This window comes from Centrocercus urophasianus, unplaced genomic scaffold, assembly GCF_019232065.1.
Source record: "Centrocercus urophasianus isolate 14NV4802_14NV808 unplaced genomic scaffold, USGS_Curo_1.0 seq_25, whole genome shotgun sequence".
In the NCBI taxonomy this organism is placed as follows: Eukaryota; Metazoa; Chordata; class Aves; order Galliformes; family Phasianidae; genus Centrocercus; species Centrocercus urophasianus.
This window is the reverse complement of record NW_024884811.1, coordinates 17,314,204-17,329,316: the sequence shown is the minus strand read 5'-3', so window position 1 is coordinate 17,329,316 and position 15,113 is coordinate 17,314,204. Positions and strand designations below refer to the sequence as shown.

Genomic DNA, 15,113 nt, shown 5'->3' with positions numbered 1-15,113 from the left:
TCAATCTAGTGGTAACACTTACTCCATCTCAGACCCTCAAAGCTACTGCAGTAATGACCACTACAATTGACTGAGTACATAAGCAATCAGAATGAGGAGACTAACACGACCAGAACAACTGACTGTATATGGCATCTATTACTGTCAAAATGTTTTAGGGATTTATACACAATTTATGTTGCTTCAAAAATCTGAATGTAAATCAGAAATATTTCACTTTAGTATTAAACAGTCAGCGAGCAGTCATATATCCACCTGTCTTATTGGTTTACTCAGTTTCAAAAAGCTGTGAGGCCTGTTCCATCAAAAAAGAAGTTCAGTATTCTGGCACAAGCATAAATTAAAGCCAGCTAGTAGCAAAGCAAAGAAATACAACAGAATTGCAGATGCTGTTTTACATTTGTAGACATCATCTCAAAATACTGACTGAGAAAGTTTCTAACATTGCAGAGTGAAAGTTCAAAAATACTTCCTATTAAAAGTGAGGACAAAAGACTTGAGTGGGACCATGTAATAAGCTACTTCAGAAAACTGTTTTGCCCATAAGAGTTACTAAAAACCTCTTTATAGAAAGACACCCTCTCTCCAGTTCTTCAATTATCTCATAATAGGAAACCAGAAGTTCTACTGTACTCTGCATGGATCAGAAAATGGCAGAGAACTTTGAAAAACATCACAGGTTCATAAGAAAAGAGGAAAAATGGTTGCAGAGCTCCAACCCTGATGCTTTCAAGATACACTCGTCGTAACACAAACCATGCTTAAAGCAGTTGGAAAAGGCTGTCTGCTTATTGAACCTTCCACAGCACATGGTAGACTGTAGCATTCAGTGCATTTCCTTACCTAATGCAGCAAGTCTCAAGCTATTACCGATTACTTTACAGATCACAGAGCCACAGCAAATGAACGTGAGCTTTCTAAGTCTTCATTAAAAAACATCATAAAGCTATGTAGTAGTCCATGAAGGTTACTGAGAGTTAATATGACCCACTTGCTAAAAAAACAGAATTCATTTATTAAGAGAACAAGCCCTTCAGGCTCATCTTCAGCTCCGCAGACTCAACAACAGTCAGTATTAAGGTCAGTGCTAGGCTGAAGACTCAGCTCTGACTCAGACTCATTTACATTTATGAAGAGCCATAACAGCAGAGCTTCTGAGAGGAGTCAACTCTTTACAACAGTAGGTAACAGCAGGACAAGGGGAAATGGTTTTAAGTTGAAGGGCAGGAGATTGAGGTTGGATGTGAGGGGCAAGTTCTTTACAGAGAGAGTGGTGAGGTGCTGGAACAGGCTGCCGGAAAGGTTGTGGATGCTCCATCCCTGGAGGTGTTCAAGGCCAGGTTGGATGGGGCCCTGGGCAGCCTGGTCTGGTATTAAGGGTGGAGGTTGGTGGCCCTGCATGTGGCAGGGGGGGTGGAACTTGATGATCCATGAGGTCCCTTCCAACCCAAGCCATTCCATGATAGCACACAAAGTAATGTCACCCAATCTAAATTTCTCTCCTTAAAAACCTTTTCATTTTATATTCCATCCTCACAGTACTCCCTCCCTGTTTAAAAGGGGAACAAAAGATCTACTGTAACAAAATTGAAATGAAACACATAAAGGGGAGATCTCTAAAAATCAGACATGCTTGTACTCAGGAAATTCCGAATTTTTCTTTTACAAAATACACATACAAAAAGAGTTCAAAAATTTAGTAAGGAATGCAATTTTTGAAGCACTTTTCATCCACTACAGTTCTACCAGTAGAGAAGTTAGCCAAGCTGGTAAGTAACAGAAAGTTAAGATAAATAACAATCACAGCTCCTGAGGGATTCAAAGTCCTAGATACAAAACAATAAACTGGATTATTGACCACGAAAACAGGAAACCCAAAAAATCAGGGTTTCTCAAACAGGAGGCATAATCAAAGAAAGCCTCCACGTTAGTGCACAGTAAATTCGCTATTTACAGGTAGTCTTTTTTCCATTAAAAGGGGATCTCAAAGGAAGATATTCAACCATCTCTTCTTGGGTGTTCAAAGATAGCTACTAGTCTTGAACTCTTCAGGATTTTGCCTGTACTTTTATTACTTCAGCACAGCATTCAAATACTGTGTGAATGGCAGCCATATAAGGCCTCTAAAACATAAAACTATGATGTTTATATATGAACAGATATCTAGTTTTCCCAAGCAGTAGTTTCTTCATTGGCTTCTATTCTTCCTGATACTGGCAGACTATTTTTACGTTAAGTTCTCAGAAATCACAGATGACAAACATACTGAAAAACATTCCGGGCCTGACAGCATTGTGGGGCATTACTGAGCTCAAATGTACTAGGTCTCCTCAATAAGTTTCACTAAATTAACATGCCAGCATAATAAAGACACAACGCTGGAAACGTCATGGTCTGTCTGTGAACCACAGTTCTGGAAACACAAGAAATACAAGGTGGCTCACCTCTCCTTCAAAGATGAGGAAAAGGAAAAACAGTTGCCAGCAGATGTATAATTTCAGATGGACCAGATAAATCAGATGTAGAACTTGGAAGAACTTAGTCAGTTTGATTTATTTGTAGGCTAAGGCAAAACAGTATGATATAAACTATAAGCTGCACTGCGCAATAAAGAAATGGCATTTACACAGCATGATGCATAATGAAGCAAGAAAACTCAAATGATCACTGAGTAGCCATCCCAGTAATGAAAGAAAGACTCACTTAGTACTCACTTAAGTACTTAGAAGTTCTTAACACAGCAGCAATAAACACCAGGGAGGAAAAAAGAAAAGCAGGAAAAGAAACAGAGGTCAAAACAATACCCCAGTGCATAATCATTTTGACAGCATAAGAACCTCTTTGAAACCACTACTTTCCATACATCATTTCAATTGCTCTTCCTTCAGGAGTCTCATTTCAATTACAGCGACTTTTAAAATCACAGCATTTCACCTCAACCTTGCACAAAACTCCTTGAACCTGAGAAGGTAATTCCTCCTCTGTGTCTTCATTTACACCCATTTGAGAGCCAGGAGAAAATAGACAGTCCAACAGAACCTGAACTGCTGCTGATAAACAGTATCTGATTTTTGCAGGGGTAACTGCATCCACCGTCCAGGTGCACTGCAGTGGGTTAAAACTTTTTCAGCCACTGTTTCCACACCAAGAATGGCTGCTGCCCTTCCCTTCCATTCTCTGCAAGCATAAATTCTAAAGTTGCTACAACAGATTTTATTTTCTGCTTCACAACTATGACGTTTAATGGAATTCACCTTTTTAAGCATTTTGTTTTTAATGAAGAGTACTACCAAATTAAGGAGCATGGGGCTATCATAACTCTCACAAAGAAGAGAACCACCTTAACATACTGTTTATTTTTATGTAGGCCCTCTGCAATCATTACTAATATTTTGAATGTTTAAAAGCAGCCATAATCATTTCAAAAACTGCAACATTTCCTTAAAGCTGTTCTCATATTCAAAGATGTAAAATACCAACTAAAAGCAGTATGTATACAAAAAGGATAAGGCAAGTATCTGGTTTATTACAAACTGTGTTTTTTTAACATAAAATTTCACTCCTTTATGTTGACCTAAAATGTTCATTTTATGAATTCCTAATGTATCTGCCATCAATACTCTTCTACAGACACACTACATCTCCTCAGGTATTTCTATCACATCTTGCAACTAAATGGATATCCCAGCAGAGAAGGGCAGAAGAGGACAAAGAACAGAATGGGAACCTTGAATTCAGAACCTTTACATAACACTGCTGAAAGTAAAATTGCTGCTTAGGAAATATTGCCTGGTATTGTTGCAGGTAAGTAAATCTATCCTCTGTGACACTGCAACTTCAAAAAAATCTTATGCAAATCGAAGTCAATAACCAAGCTGCTGTAATACAGGCTTCTTAGATAAGGAAGCCCCTTCAAAGACAGTGATTCATTTAGGAATACTATCATTCTACAAAGAAGAACAAATACAACTGCTGAATTTTCAGTGCAAGTCAGGAAGACTGATGCAATGCAAGCTTAATTCAACACTGACCATACTCATCAAAGCATCTGTCCAACAAAAACAGTACCTGACTTCTGCAGCCAATCCTAAAAACTTCAACGTTCCTTTTTAGAGCAGGAAATGCTTATACCAGAATAACAAAGTCTTCTAAAAAAAATTACCTACGTTTGTTCTTACAGAAAATTGTTGCAAGAAGCTTCTCGACATAAAAATAAGCAAACAATTTTAGTAAGAAATGAACACTAAGTACAAAAAAAGCAAAATTTCTTAAGTTCTCAATGACCCAAATAGGAAAAACAGGTCAGTGCTTCAAGAAATAACTGCATGCTCATTCTGATAATTTGAATCCCACAAATCAACACTTGCAAAACCATGGTCAGCATAGCACGGCCGGGCAGCATAACTTTAGGTAATACATAACACCACACTAGCAGGAATTGTTCGGAATCAAACATCTTCACACAGAAATAGCACAAAAGTGGCTACAAAAGTTATGAAAGCTGTTAAACAACCAGAAGCACTGCAAAAATGCTACTTGTGTCTCTGACCTGTACAAATACTGAAATGATGTAACACTGTTTGCTTTATTGGCTTCTTACATGTTTCTTTATTTTTTTTTTTCCAAAATTAATTACTGTGTAAAACTATATACTTAACAAATGTGCTAATTCCATTTTAATGTCTAAACAATTATTTCAAATACCACTTCTGTATAATTACTACAGACCTACATATATTTAATTCTTCATAACCAGGAAAACTGGAAATTTAGCTTTATCAGTTAATAATCTTCAAAGTGCCAATAGTTCACTGCAAGTAGAGGAGACATAACAGGAATATAATGGCAATTCTATGCTAGTTCTGCTCTACTCCTCTCCTGAACAGCCAGCATGAGTTTCTCCTTAACTAGGTCCTCAAGTGGACCTCTGTCAAGCCCTCAGCCAGCTCTTCAAGGAACCTTAGAGAGACTGTAAACACGCAAAGCACCCTAATTCCAGAAAGAACCAACTGAAAGTCTGTTTACCAGCATATCTAACCACATTCATAAGGAGTTGGGGGAAAATGCAAACAATACATAATGATGATAGAAGAGAAAGGAAAAGCTTAATTGTAACAAAACTTGAAGACAGGCTGGAATGTGTAAAATTGTTTGAATTGTCACAATAATACCGGGCTAACCTCAGTACAGGTATGTTTTATTACAACACTAATCCATTTTCACCTTCAAAGAATCAAAAAATACATTCTATCTTTTCCAAGGCACGTTACTGTAGTTTAATGTTCCTGTAGATGAGCTTAACAGCACAGAAGCTGCAGCTGACAGTGGAAGTCTTAAACAAGAAAAGCAGATGTGGTCAAAATCTGTATGTCCTTTAACGACTCAGGGAGTCTCTCTTACTTTCCAAAAACGTTCAAAGCTCATATACTGATCTCTACGTACAAAAGCTATAGATTTTTTATTTTTATATTTTTACCTCTAAGAAAATCCGTGTCTAAGAAATCCAAGAAATCCAACCTAAGAAATGCAGTAACACTACAGTTGTGCACGATGCCAAATGAGTTAAAACATAACATCAAGTTCAGCTTCTGTGGCAGCATACTCTGCCAAGACCCAAATCAATTTCCTTTGCAAGGGATCTGCACGGTCTCAGCCCAACCTACTCATGTTTAGCTGAAAAGAAAACGTTCAGGGTTAGAGTCTTGCTTAAGAATTCTTCAATAATCATTTCCTTCATTTCCACTCATTGTTTCTCCTTCTGTTCCCTGTATTATGGACCTAAAAGACAAGCAAATAACAAAAACCTGTTATGGTGAAGACGCTCAAAGTTGTTTCATTGTGTTTAGATTCTAAGACAGTAAGTTTCCCTAAAGTGCAAAAAACTGATTTTAGTTTTGGCAGCAATAACACCTGGCAGATTTCAATTTTAACGTCTTCCCTAACCAACTTCTTTTAAAGAATGGCACAACGCAGCTTCACCTAATAGGAATGCATTCAGAGAGGGTAATTTTGAGTACACTATAAATCTGGTGAAGAAAACAGGGAGTCTCATTTTTCAAGATGCCCTTAAATTGGTACAAAATAATTTCAGATTCAGCAAAAGGAACCATTCTATCTATCTGCGTAATTGGAAAAAAATGAGAATACTAGAGAGACATTCATCCCTCATCAGTCATACCTCAAACACAGTAACATGGAAAAAAAGGATTTGAGAATACTCAAAATATTCAAGACAAACTTCTCTAGGAGAATATTTTGTATTTTCTGATGTGTCAAAGCAAAACATTTCAGCTCCATACCTGGATATTTAATTTGCAATTATAAAAAATGATTCCTCTTTATTGTCTCTAAGAAACTGTGCCAACCTACATTTAACCAACTCTTCACAGCAGTTCTTACCTTTCAGGTAAGCCAGTGCCTTCTCAGCACTGCAGAGGTTTAAGACAGAAAAGCAAACTTGAGTGCAGAACTGCTCAAATACTACAATTTGAAGAACATAGTGCCAAACTGCAGTCCTTTTTCCAACTTCAGTGACATTTAAATCATTAGCCATTTTACTGGAATATAAATTGTAGTCTAGTTATAAACACAAGGTTGTAAAGAAAGTCTCTGAAGCGTTCTGACAGCCAAACAGTAGAAATACTACAGGAAAGCATGCAGACATACTCTGAAAAGTGTAATTTTGTTGACAAGAAACTTGTCAGTTATTTGACTGACTTGAAATTGCATTTAAGAATAACAAATAGCAATTGCTGTTGACTACTGAAAGCATTAAAGCCAAATGCTACCACCCAGCTTTGTAAGCATGTACACAGACATATACTCAGGTATCTTCTCACCAAAGGGAAGATCTAAAAGACAACTTTGCTGAAGAGGAAGCAACTTATCCATGCACAGTGCTGAACCTTTAACAAAAGACACAGAATCCTCACTTCTGGCATGATTAGGTGCATGCACAAGCAGACAGCTACTTCAATTAATGTGCAGTTCATGCAACGCTGCCTTCTGTCGAAGTCCAACTTCTGTTCTCCATACGCCGTGCAAAATTTGCAATAAGCTTGTTCCATAACCTGCAACTTAATTTCTACACTACCAGCTATTGTCACTGAGCATACAATCTGGCCCCAATTTGAAAGAAATGTTTAATTAGAACTAGTGCTCAAATCCTCCACAGCAGATATTTCACTCAAAAGGAATCTTCCCACAGCAGTAAGCAAACATGGCAGGAACAGACACAAAGAGATCACATCCTGCCTAGGTGCAAATTTAACAAGCAGAAGCTCACAGTACAGCACAGCACACCTCTGGTGCTGGGCTGACCCTGGCGGGCAGCTGAGCCCCATGACTAATTGCTCTCTCCCCTTCAGCAGGATAGGGTGAGAATGAAAAAAAACAAAAAACAACCCACAGTGCAGTCAAAATCCTGTGTGCTGTAATATGAAAAGTTTAATAAGAAAAGCAAAGAAGAAAGAAAAAAAGAAAAAAGTGATGCAAAGGCAACGGCTCACCACCTCCCACACGGAAGACAGAACCACCCAGTCCCTGAGCAACGACCCCCACCCCCTCTTTTTTTTGCTGAGCATGAGGCCATATGGCACATAATACCCGCGGGCCGGCTATCCTGGCAGACTCCCCCACAGCTGCGGGTGAGGCCTTCCCACTGCGCCCCAGGGACAAACAGGGAAGGCCTTGATGCTGCTGGGCAGCCTTCAGCAACAGCTCTAACAGGATCCTTTATCAGCAATGGTTAGGTCACGAATGGAGAACTGCATACCAAACCAGCTGCTGCAGGGAAAATTAACTCCACCTCAGCCAGACATGGCACAGCTCTTCTCACAGAAGGAGAAGAGCTGAAATCCTGTATGTCCTTCTAATGCAGAGAAAGTGGGTCTAATGCTGGCTAAGTAATAGGGGGATGCTTAACTGATTTGGATTGACTAGGCAACACAATTAGAACTCTCTCCTCTTGACTTACCAATATACTGGTATCAGCCCCTAAATACAACAGCCATCCTTCTCTCCTACCTTTTTTCTCCCCTCTATAGTTGAGACAACTTAAGCACAAAGTAAAGCACTGGGTTAATACAAACAGAGGAGCAGCAGAGTAATTAAGTTTGAAGGAGGTGAACCATCTTTATTTATCAGTCATTGTGAAGATAATGAATTTCCAGAGCAATGTCTTAGAGGTTTTAAAAAATGTGTACAAAATGAGATTTTCTGAATTCCCCTAGATCCCTTCAGCTTGTTGTTTTTCAGAACAGCCTTTGTTTCATCTACCCAGGTGCAAAAAGTTTGCAAGAAACAGACCATCTAAGAATGCCACGTCACAACATTCTCTCTATGAGATAAGAAAAAATCCACCTGTTGCCCTGCTCTTGCACTAAAAGGAAAAAGTTATTCAATTTAGTGTTTAAAACGTACCAACTGCAAAGTCTTGTACACAGCCTGCAGATGCTGCTAAAGCAGAAACCATATTTAAATAACCTATAGGAAAGCAGCTGTAGTTGGTGCTTCAGAGAGAGCCCTGGCACCCTTCCTGCCGTATACCTCAATCCAATCAGAAAGTACTATACTTGCCTCTTCCAGTAAGGCATGCAAAAAATGTGCTGAAACTCAATACACAGGAATGATTCTCTCCTAGTCAAGACTGCCAGATGGGGAAGAAACAAGCATCTGCAGAAGTAAAAACTGGAAAGACCGTTTGCTAAACAGAAAATCCATGGTACAACACCTGCCTGCATACAAAAGACTGCAAGCCTGTCAGGTAATGGCTGGCCATAATGACACGATGCTATCCAAAAAGACTGTAAAAGGAAATTATTATAAAACACTTAGCAGTAAGCAGCTTACACATGGGAAGAAAACTAGCAACAGAAAGATATGCAAAAAGCCCAACAGCCTAACTTCCTGGTGTGATGAACAGCACCCTGCAATGTCCACAAACAGCAATAAGTCCTGCAAACATTTAATGCCTTTCCAATTACAAAGATCTAGCTCACCACTCATCATCTTAATGGTTCACCACGAACAAAATGAAACAAAAGGGCTGAAATACTGTAGTTCAATGTAAGTTAAGAGGTGGGGCCAACCCATGGTTCTGCACTGAGACTAACAGTCTTCCTCATACCATAACATGCCTATCTGCTCCCACACACCCAGCTTTACAGGCAGCGTCTTTTAGAGGAAGAGAACAGTTTTGTTCTATTTCATGTTTTTATGAATTTTTTTATTTTTATGTCAGAAATATGCATGTTAAATTTTTCTGCAGTAATATTTCAGTATTTCATCCTGAAACTAAAGAAAATAAATTACTGAAATTGACATTTTACAAGCAGGTTAGCTATGGAAAAACAAGTACTCAGCAGCAGTACACAGTGAGACAATTGATATTTTTACCTTCCTCACTAAAAGCTCAGTGCAAATGTGCCTATGCAAAGGAAACTGACCTGCACTGTTACTGGGAACTAGCTTCCCCTTCCCCAGCTAACACAACGCCAGTGAACATGTGCTGCAGTCACTTGCTCTGAGAAGAAAATTCATAGCTGACATACTGCCTGCAATTCTTAGGCTGTCAATTCAGCCTTGCAAAGAAGGCCCATTACATGCAGCTTAATTGAGATAAGTACATCGGTGCCTCAACTGCTTCGCTGTCAAAAAAAGAACAGAAAAAAAACAAGCAAAAAAAAAAAGAAGAATAAAAAAAAAAAAAAAAAAAAACCCCAAACCCTGGAAATAAATATTTTCTAAAATATAAAACCCTGCTTTTCTGTTTCACAATTACTTACTCCACAACTAACCAGCAGTACTTTCTCAGGTACACATTATGAAAAAATCTGCCAGAAAAACAGCTTGCTGGAAGAGAAGAAGAAGAGTTACAGCTTTCCTTATTAAGAGCACTAAAAAATTGTGATGTATCACTAGAAAGGCTCTGAGTAAGTTTTTGTTCGGTTTTCCTACACTAGACAGCTTGAGATGAAAGGAAGAATTATGCTACACTTGAAGTTATTCATGAATAAATAATACAGATCACAGATTAGCCACACTAGAACAGTGGGGATAACACACGTTGCATCCAAACTTTGAAAAATGAACACCTTTTCAACACAAAGTCAACTTATAGATATAACGCTGCTTCCAGATCCTCCAAAGACTTGAGGAGGATTTACTGGCAAGCACAGTAAAGGGGCACTTCACTACATCTCAGAATTCGTGTACTCCTCAGCTTGCACCTCTCATCTTCTGCCAGCTCAGACCTTGTGCTGGGATGTGAAAGAAGGGCAGAAAGGCAGAGAACTATGAAAGGAATGACTTAATCACAGACATTACCCCCCTTCATTGTTATACCATGGATATGGTTTTCTTTTAAGCAGAACTAAGAAGGTTACAACAAAACTTTTCAAAACCACTATTTTTTTCTTTGCCTACAAATTATCAGCCCCACAACCTTCTGCATCATCACAAAATCAAAATTTAAGACTGGACAAAACACCACTCCATTTCAAAAGCTGTAATTTTTTTCCCCACTTTTCATGAAAAACTCTTTAGGATTAGCAAGAATTTCACTAATAAATCTAACTGCTCAGATTTTTTTTTAAAGATAAACAACATTATAGCACTAACCTGATCAGCATCAAACAACACACTTGAAACAGGTAAACCAACTCCCAAATAATTTATTTCAATAGAATGAAAATTTAACATAGAAGCCTTCACGTTATTTTGGCAAAAAGCTACACTGTAACTCTACTGTTAACACTGAAACTTCACCCATAAAAGAGGCTTCCAAAGGCCCAGCATGAGCAAAGATTCCAAAGAATTTCTGCACCTAATTAAGTGACTGAATATTGCTTCACTCTCACAAATAACATCTTAGGCTTCACCAAAGGAACAAATAATAGAGCCAGAAACATTCCCTGTTGGAGCAGGCAGTAGTACAACTTATTTCAGCATACTTCACATGAGCTTTCTTTCAGCAAACAACAAACTAGTTACAGATCAAATACGAGTTTTACCTTATTAGCATTATTATCTAAACTATAAACCTTTGTAGCTGCTTTGATTCATCTAGCTGTGACATAGGATACATATAACAGCTGTAAACACTACTGCATTTCAACAGATTCCCAACCACTATCAAGAGAGACGTCCAAAAAGAAAAAAAGGAAAAGACAAAACAAAACCTACATACAGAAAAAAAGAAAACTTAAAGAGGGATGGCTACTGAGCACTCTGTAGCCTTCCAGCTTCCTATGGGACAGAGCTGGACAGTATCTGGAAGAGCCACTGTTGAAGAGCCCACTGGCCTGCACTAGCCCTTTCGCTGTCATTTACAAATAAGCAGTTAGTGTTTACCACTCAATTCTTTTGGCAGTGATGACCTCAGATGCTTCAGAAGTTCCATATAACAATCTCCCTTTCACCGCAGCTTTGACCTATCCTACCACAATACTATTTTTAACTTCACACAGCAAAGTATTTTATTTCAGTATTTTTTATTCCTGTAGCAACAGGCTACTACTCTGCTCTAGATGGATGAACAACACTCCCCTTTGCAGCCTCATTTCCAGAGGGATTCCAGGTATTTATTCAAGGATGTTCCCTCTAGAACTGCAGTAATGCATTCTGTTCCACTGAATTATCTGTTCCTCCAAGGACACAGCATTTGACACCTTATGCAAGCATGTGCGTATATCAGCACACACCCCTTGCAACCTGCCTCAACCTTGGAATACAGAAGTAGTTATGAATACATAGGAGATACAGAAAAGGAACCATCAGTGGAGAAAAAAAAAAAAAAGAAGAACAATCAGCCCATGTACATAAATCACATTTTAATAAGATCAAACTTACCAGAAAAGAAAAAAAAATTAAAAAGACAATGCCTAGGAAGCATGTGTAAAGGCTGTTAATTGTGTTCAAGCATTAAGAATGAGGGGTTCTGCGTTTGTCAGGGCAGCAGGATGTGCTCATGGCTGAACCAACAGTGCGGAGACAACCAGGCAACAACTCAAGCTCTGCGATGGCTGCTGAAGGCCTTGTGCTGCCACGAAAGCAGGATTCTCACAAATACCTTGCCATCTCCTAGAAACACTGAACGCACCTGTCCATCACTGTCTGAATCTTCCTGTAAAGCTCTCCGAAGAGCAAAGGCTCTTCCACCTATACAAAAAAAATTATAAACAGTGTCCACTGGCACGCGAGGCATTCCTGATAAAATTTACATGTTATGCCATAATTCACTACTGTTTAATGTTTAAAAAAATTAACTCCAAAACTGTCAAAGCTAAGTTATCAATGCAGTTAGCGGTGACTTTTGTGAAGTAACTGTTTTTAGGGAAATGCATTCTTACCAAAGTACAGTCTTGTAACTTTTATTCTATTCCAACACAATGAAGTAATTCAGCATACAGTCAAACAAGAACACTGACAACTGCAGATTCACTGGCTTTTACTTGAGATTAAAGCTCACATACCTGCTTTTGCCTGTCTCTTACACTTTGTGCAGTTTCACAGTTGTTCTTTATAGACCTTTTATTACTTTCCTCCACTTGCCGTCATGAGAAAGCCTCAAACAAATGTCAATGGGGATCAATTCTACTGGAAGTAAAAACTTCATAAAAAGCATTCCCAACTGCATAAAATAAATTTATTTTGCTCACTAGAACAACAGAAAACCCCAAATCTTCAAAAATTTATCTAGTTTTAAATTTAAAAAACCCTGAAGATAAAGAGCTTTACTTCTATGAAAGACAGAGGTACAAACAGACACAGAAGTAAAACACAGGCTCTAGTGATTCGTGCCTAACCAGCCTCAGAAACTGCATGCTAGTTGGTGCACATAAGCCCCTCACGCTACAGATGACATTATCATTCTCATCATTCTTCTTGTCTGACGTTTCAACTGCAAAATCTCAAGGGAGTCACGAATACCCATGCCACTGCAATCAATTCCCTTTTTTGTACACAGAAACACTGCATTACCTGTAGCCTGCACCATCACCAGTTATACTAAAAGTCAGATGATTTAGCAGTGCAAAGCTGCATTTTTTAGGCCCAGTATGAATTACTAACTTCTGATATACAAGGAAACACTCGTGCTGTATATTCTTTCTAAGCAGACAGAATGCTCCCTAGTTTGAAATCTTTACAGCCCAGAACCCACGGATTCAGCAGATTTACCACACATATGAGGAAAAAAAGGGCTGGAAATTCACCTAGTCTAACCCATCTTTCTCAGAGCAAGTCCTCCTATCCTGACTTGACTCAGCAAGCCCAACTCTTCCCTGCAACTATTCAGGTGAGTTAGAAGAGCAACACACATAGGCACATCTTCAGGATCAGTAGGAAGAAGCACACATCTCTGTGAGTATCTGCTGACTTTACTGCGATGCCATGGCAAGGTCCGTCTGGGAAAAATGGGATTAGAAGAACGTGGACTGAAGTACGTTGACTGAGAGAGAAATAAAGCATGTTATTGCAACAGATATATACACAGACAGAACCCCAACAACAAAATTACCATTATTTAGGAAAACTACTTCCTAATCTACACAACATCAACCAGTCAAGTTATTCTAGATGAAACCCACTGCCAAGGAACACACTGCTTGGCAGTTTCCTCCTGTTATTTTCTGCTTGTGAACGGCTTCAGGATACTTCCACCCAAATCAGTCTTCTTTAGTTTACTTGCAACACCAACAGAGAATTAAGCAGGTCACTTAATTAAGCGCACATGACAGCTAGTAACTAAAATAAAGGCATCACAACAAAGGTGTGCTTCACCACACAGCATATCAAACTGTTTTCCCTGATAAGGCTTTGCACAGTGTGCACATCCTTTGTATTGATTATCACTTCATAATGATAAGGCAGTACGAAGCTGACCACCACATCCATAGAAATACGCTTTGCTGTTCACACAACCATGACAAACAAGGGTATCATAAACTCAGTGAAACGGAGTTACATAAAAACCTATTTCCTCATTTTGACCCGCTTAGGATTCGAGGCCCGTTTTTATCATGTCTGTCTCCATCAACTTTCCGGCCTTTTTCGCACGCATTAGCCTCAGAAGCGTTTTCAGAAAGGGCTGACGAGCGTCCCGAAGCCCTGCAGGCACAAGGCGTTACACAGCCCAGACTCCCACGTCCCAGCGGCGGGCGACCAGCAGTAGCACAGCCACCGCAAGGCTGCCCGGGCCTCACGGCAGCCGCGTCCCACCTGCAGGCACCCCAACCCTGGCCTCCAGAGCCCCCCCCGACCCACCCGCGCCCCGGCCCAGCCAACACACGGCAGATTCCCCCTCCCCCACACGCGCCCCCCGCTCCGGCGTCCCCTCTCCCCGGACCCCCCCCGCACGGTCCGCACCTCGCGGTCCTTGAGGCCCAGGAGCAGCACCTCCTCCATCAGGGTCAGCCGCGTTTCCTTGGAGTCTCCCTTCTCGTCGTCTCCCGGCTCTTCCCGGCGGCCTTCGTCCTCCGGGCCGCCCCCGGCCCCCCTCTCCTTGTCGGCGGCGGCGCTGCGGGACGCCTCGGTGCGGCGCTGCACCAGGCCGGAGCTGCGCTGCGTGAGGGACGTCATGGCTGCGGGCGGCGGGACGGCAGAGGCCGGGCCGGGGGTTTGGGAGGTTTGGGGGGTGGGGAGGAGGAGGAAGAGGAGGAGGAGAAGAAGAAGGAGGCGGCGGCGGCGGGGGACTCGGCGACAACTCGGGAGCGCGGAGACGGAGTAGCGGAAGCCGCTCCCACTCGGCACTACCCGCACCGCGGCTGCGGCCGGCCGGGGGCGGTCATGGGGAGTGGGGCCGGGCCGCGGAGGCGGAGGCAGCGGGGGCCGAGCTGGCGGAGGCGGCTCCGCGTGCAATATGGCGGCGCGGGCTGATGTCAGCGGAGGATGTGGCAGCAGCGGGAGGGGGGGGGCGCCGGAAAAGGCCGCGGGCGGGAGGAGCCCCGGGGGGACGGGAGGAGACGACGGCGGCGGTGGCGGGAGGGGCGCTGTGCTGCGCTGCGATCCGCCCCGAGGAGCGCCGCCATCAGCGGGGGGGGGGAGCGGCCGGCCGGCGGCGGAGCTGAGCGCAGCTGGAGCCCGCGTCGCGGCTTTGGCGGCCTTTCCGGCTT

At 41.3% G+C, this 15,113-nt stretch overlaps 1 protein-coding gene across 1 annotated transcript in view; it reads right to left on the bottom strand.

The window, feature by feature from the left end:
* Positions 1–14,771, bottom strand: part of GOLPH3 (golgi phosphoprotein 3) — a 30,282-nt gene extending 15,511 nt beyond the window's left edge. The window contains exon 1 of the mRNA XM_042825747.1: positions 14,368–14,771. Within this exon, the coding sequence (XP_042681681.1) occupies positions 14,368–14,580 (213 nt within the window). The 5' untranslated portion in view covers positions 14,581–14,771. The remainder of the gene's footprint in view (positions 1–14,367) is intronic.
* Positions 14,772–15,113: the final 342 nt, after the last annotated feature.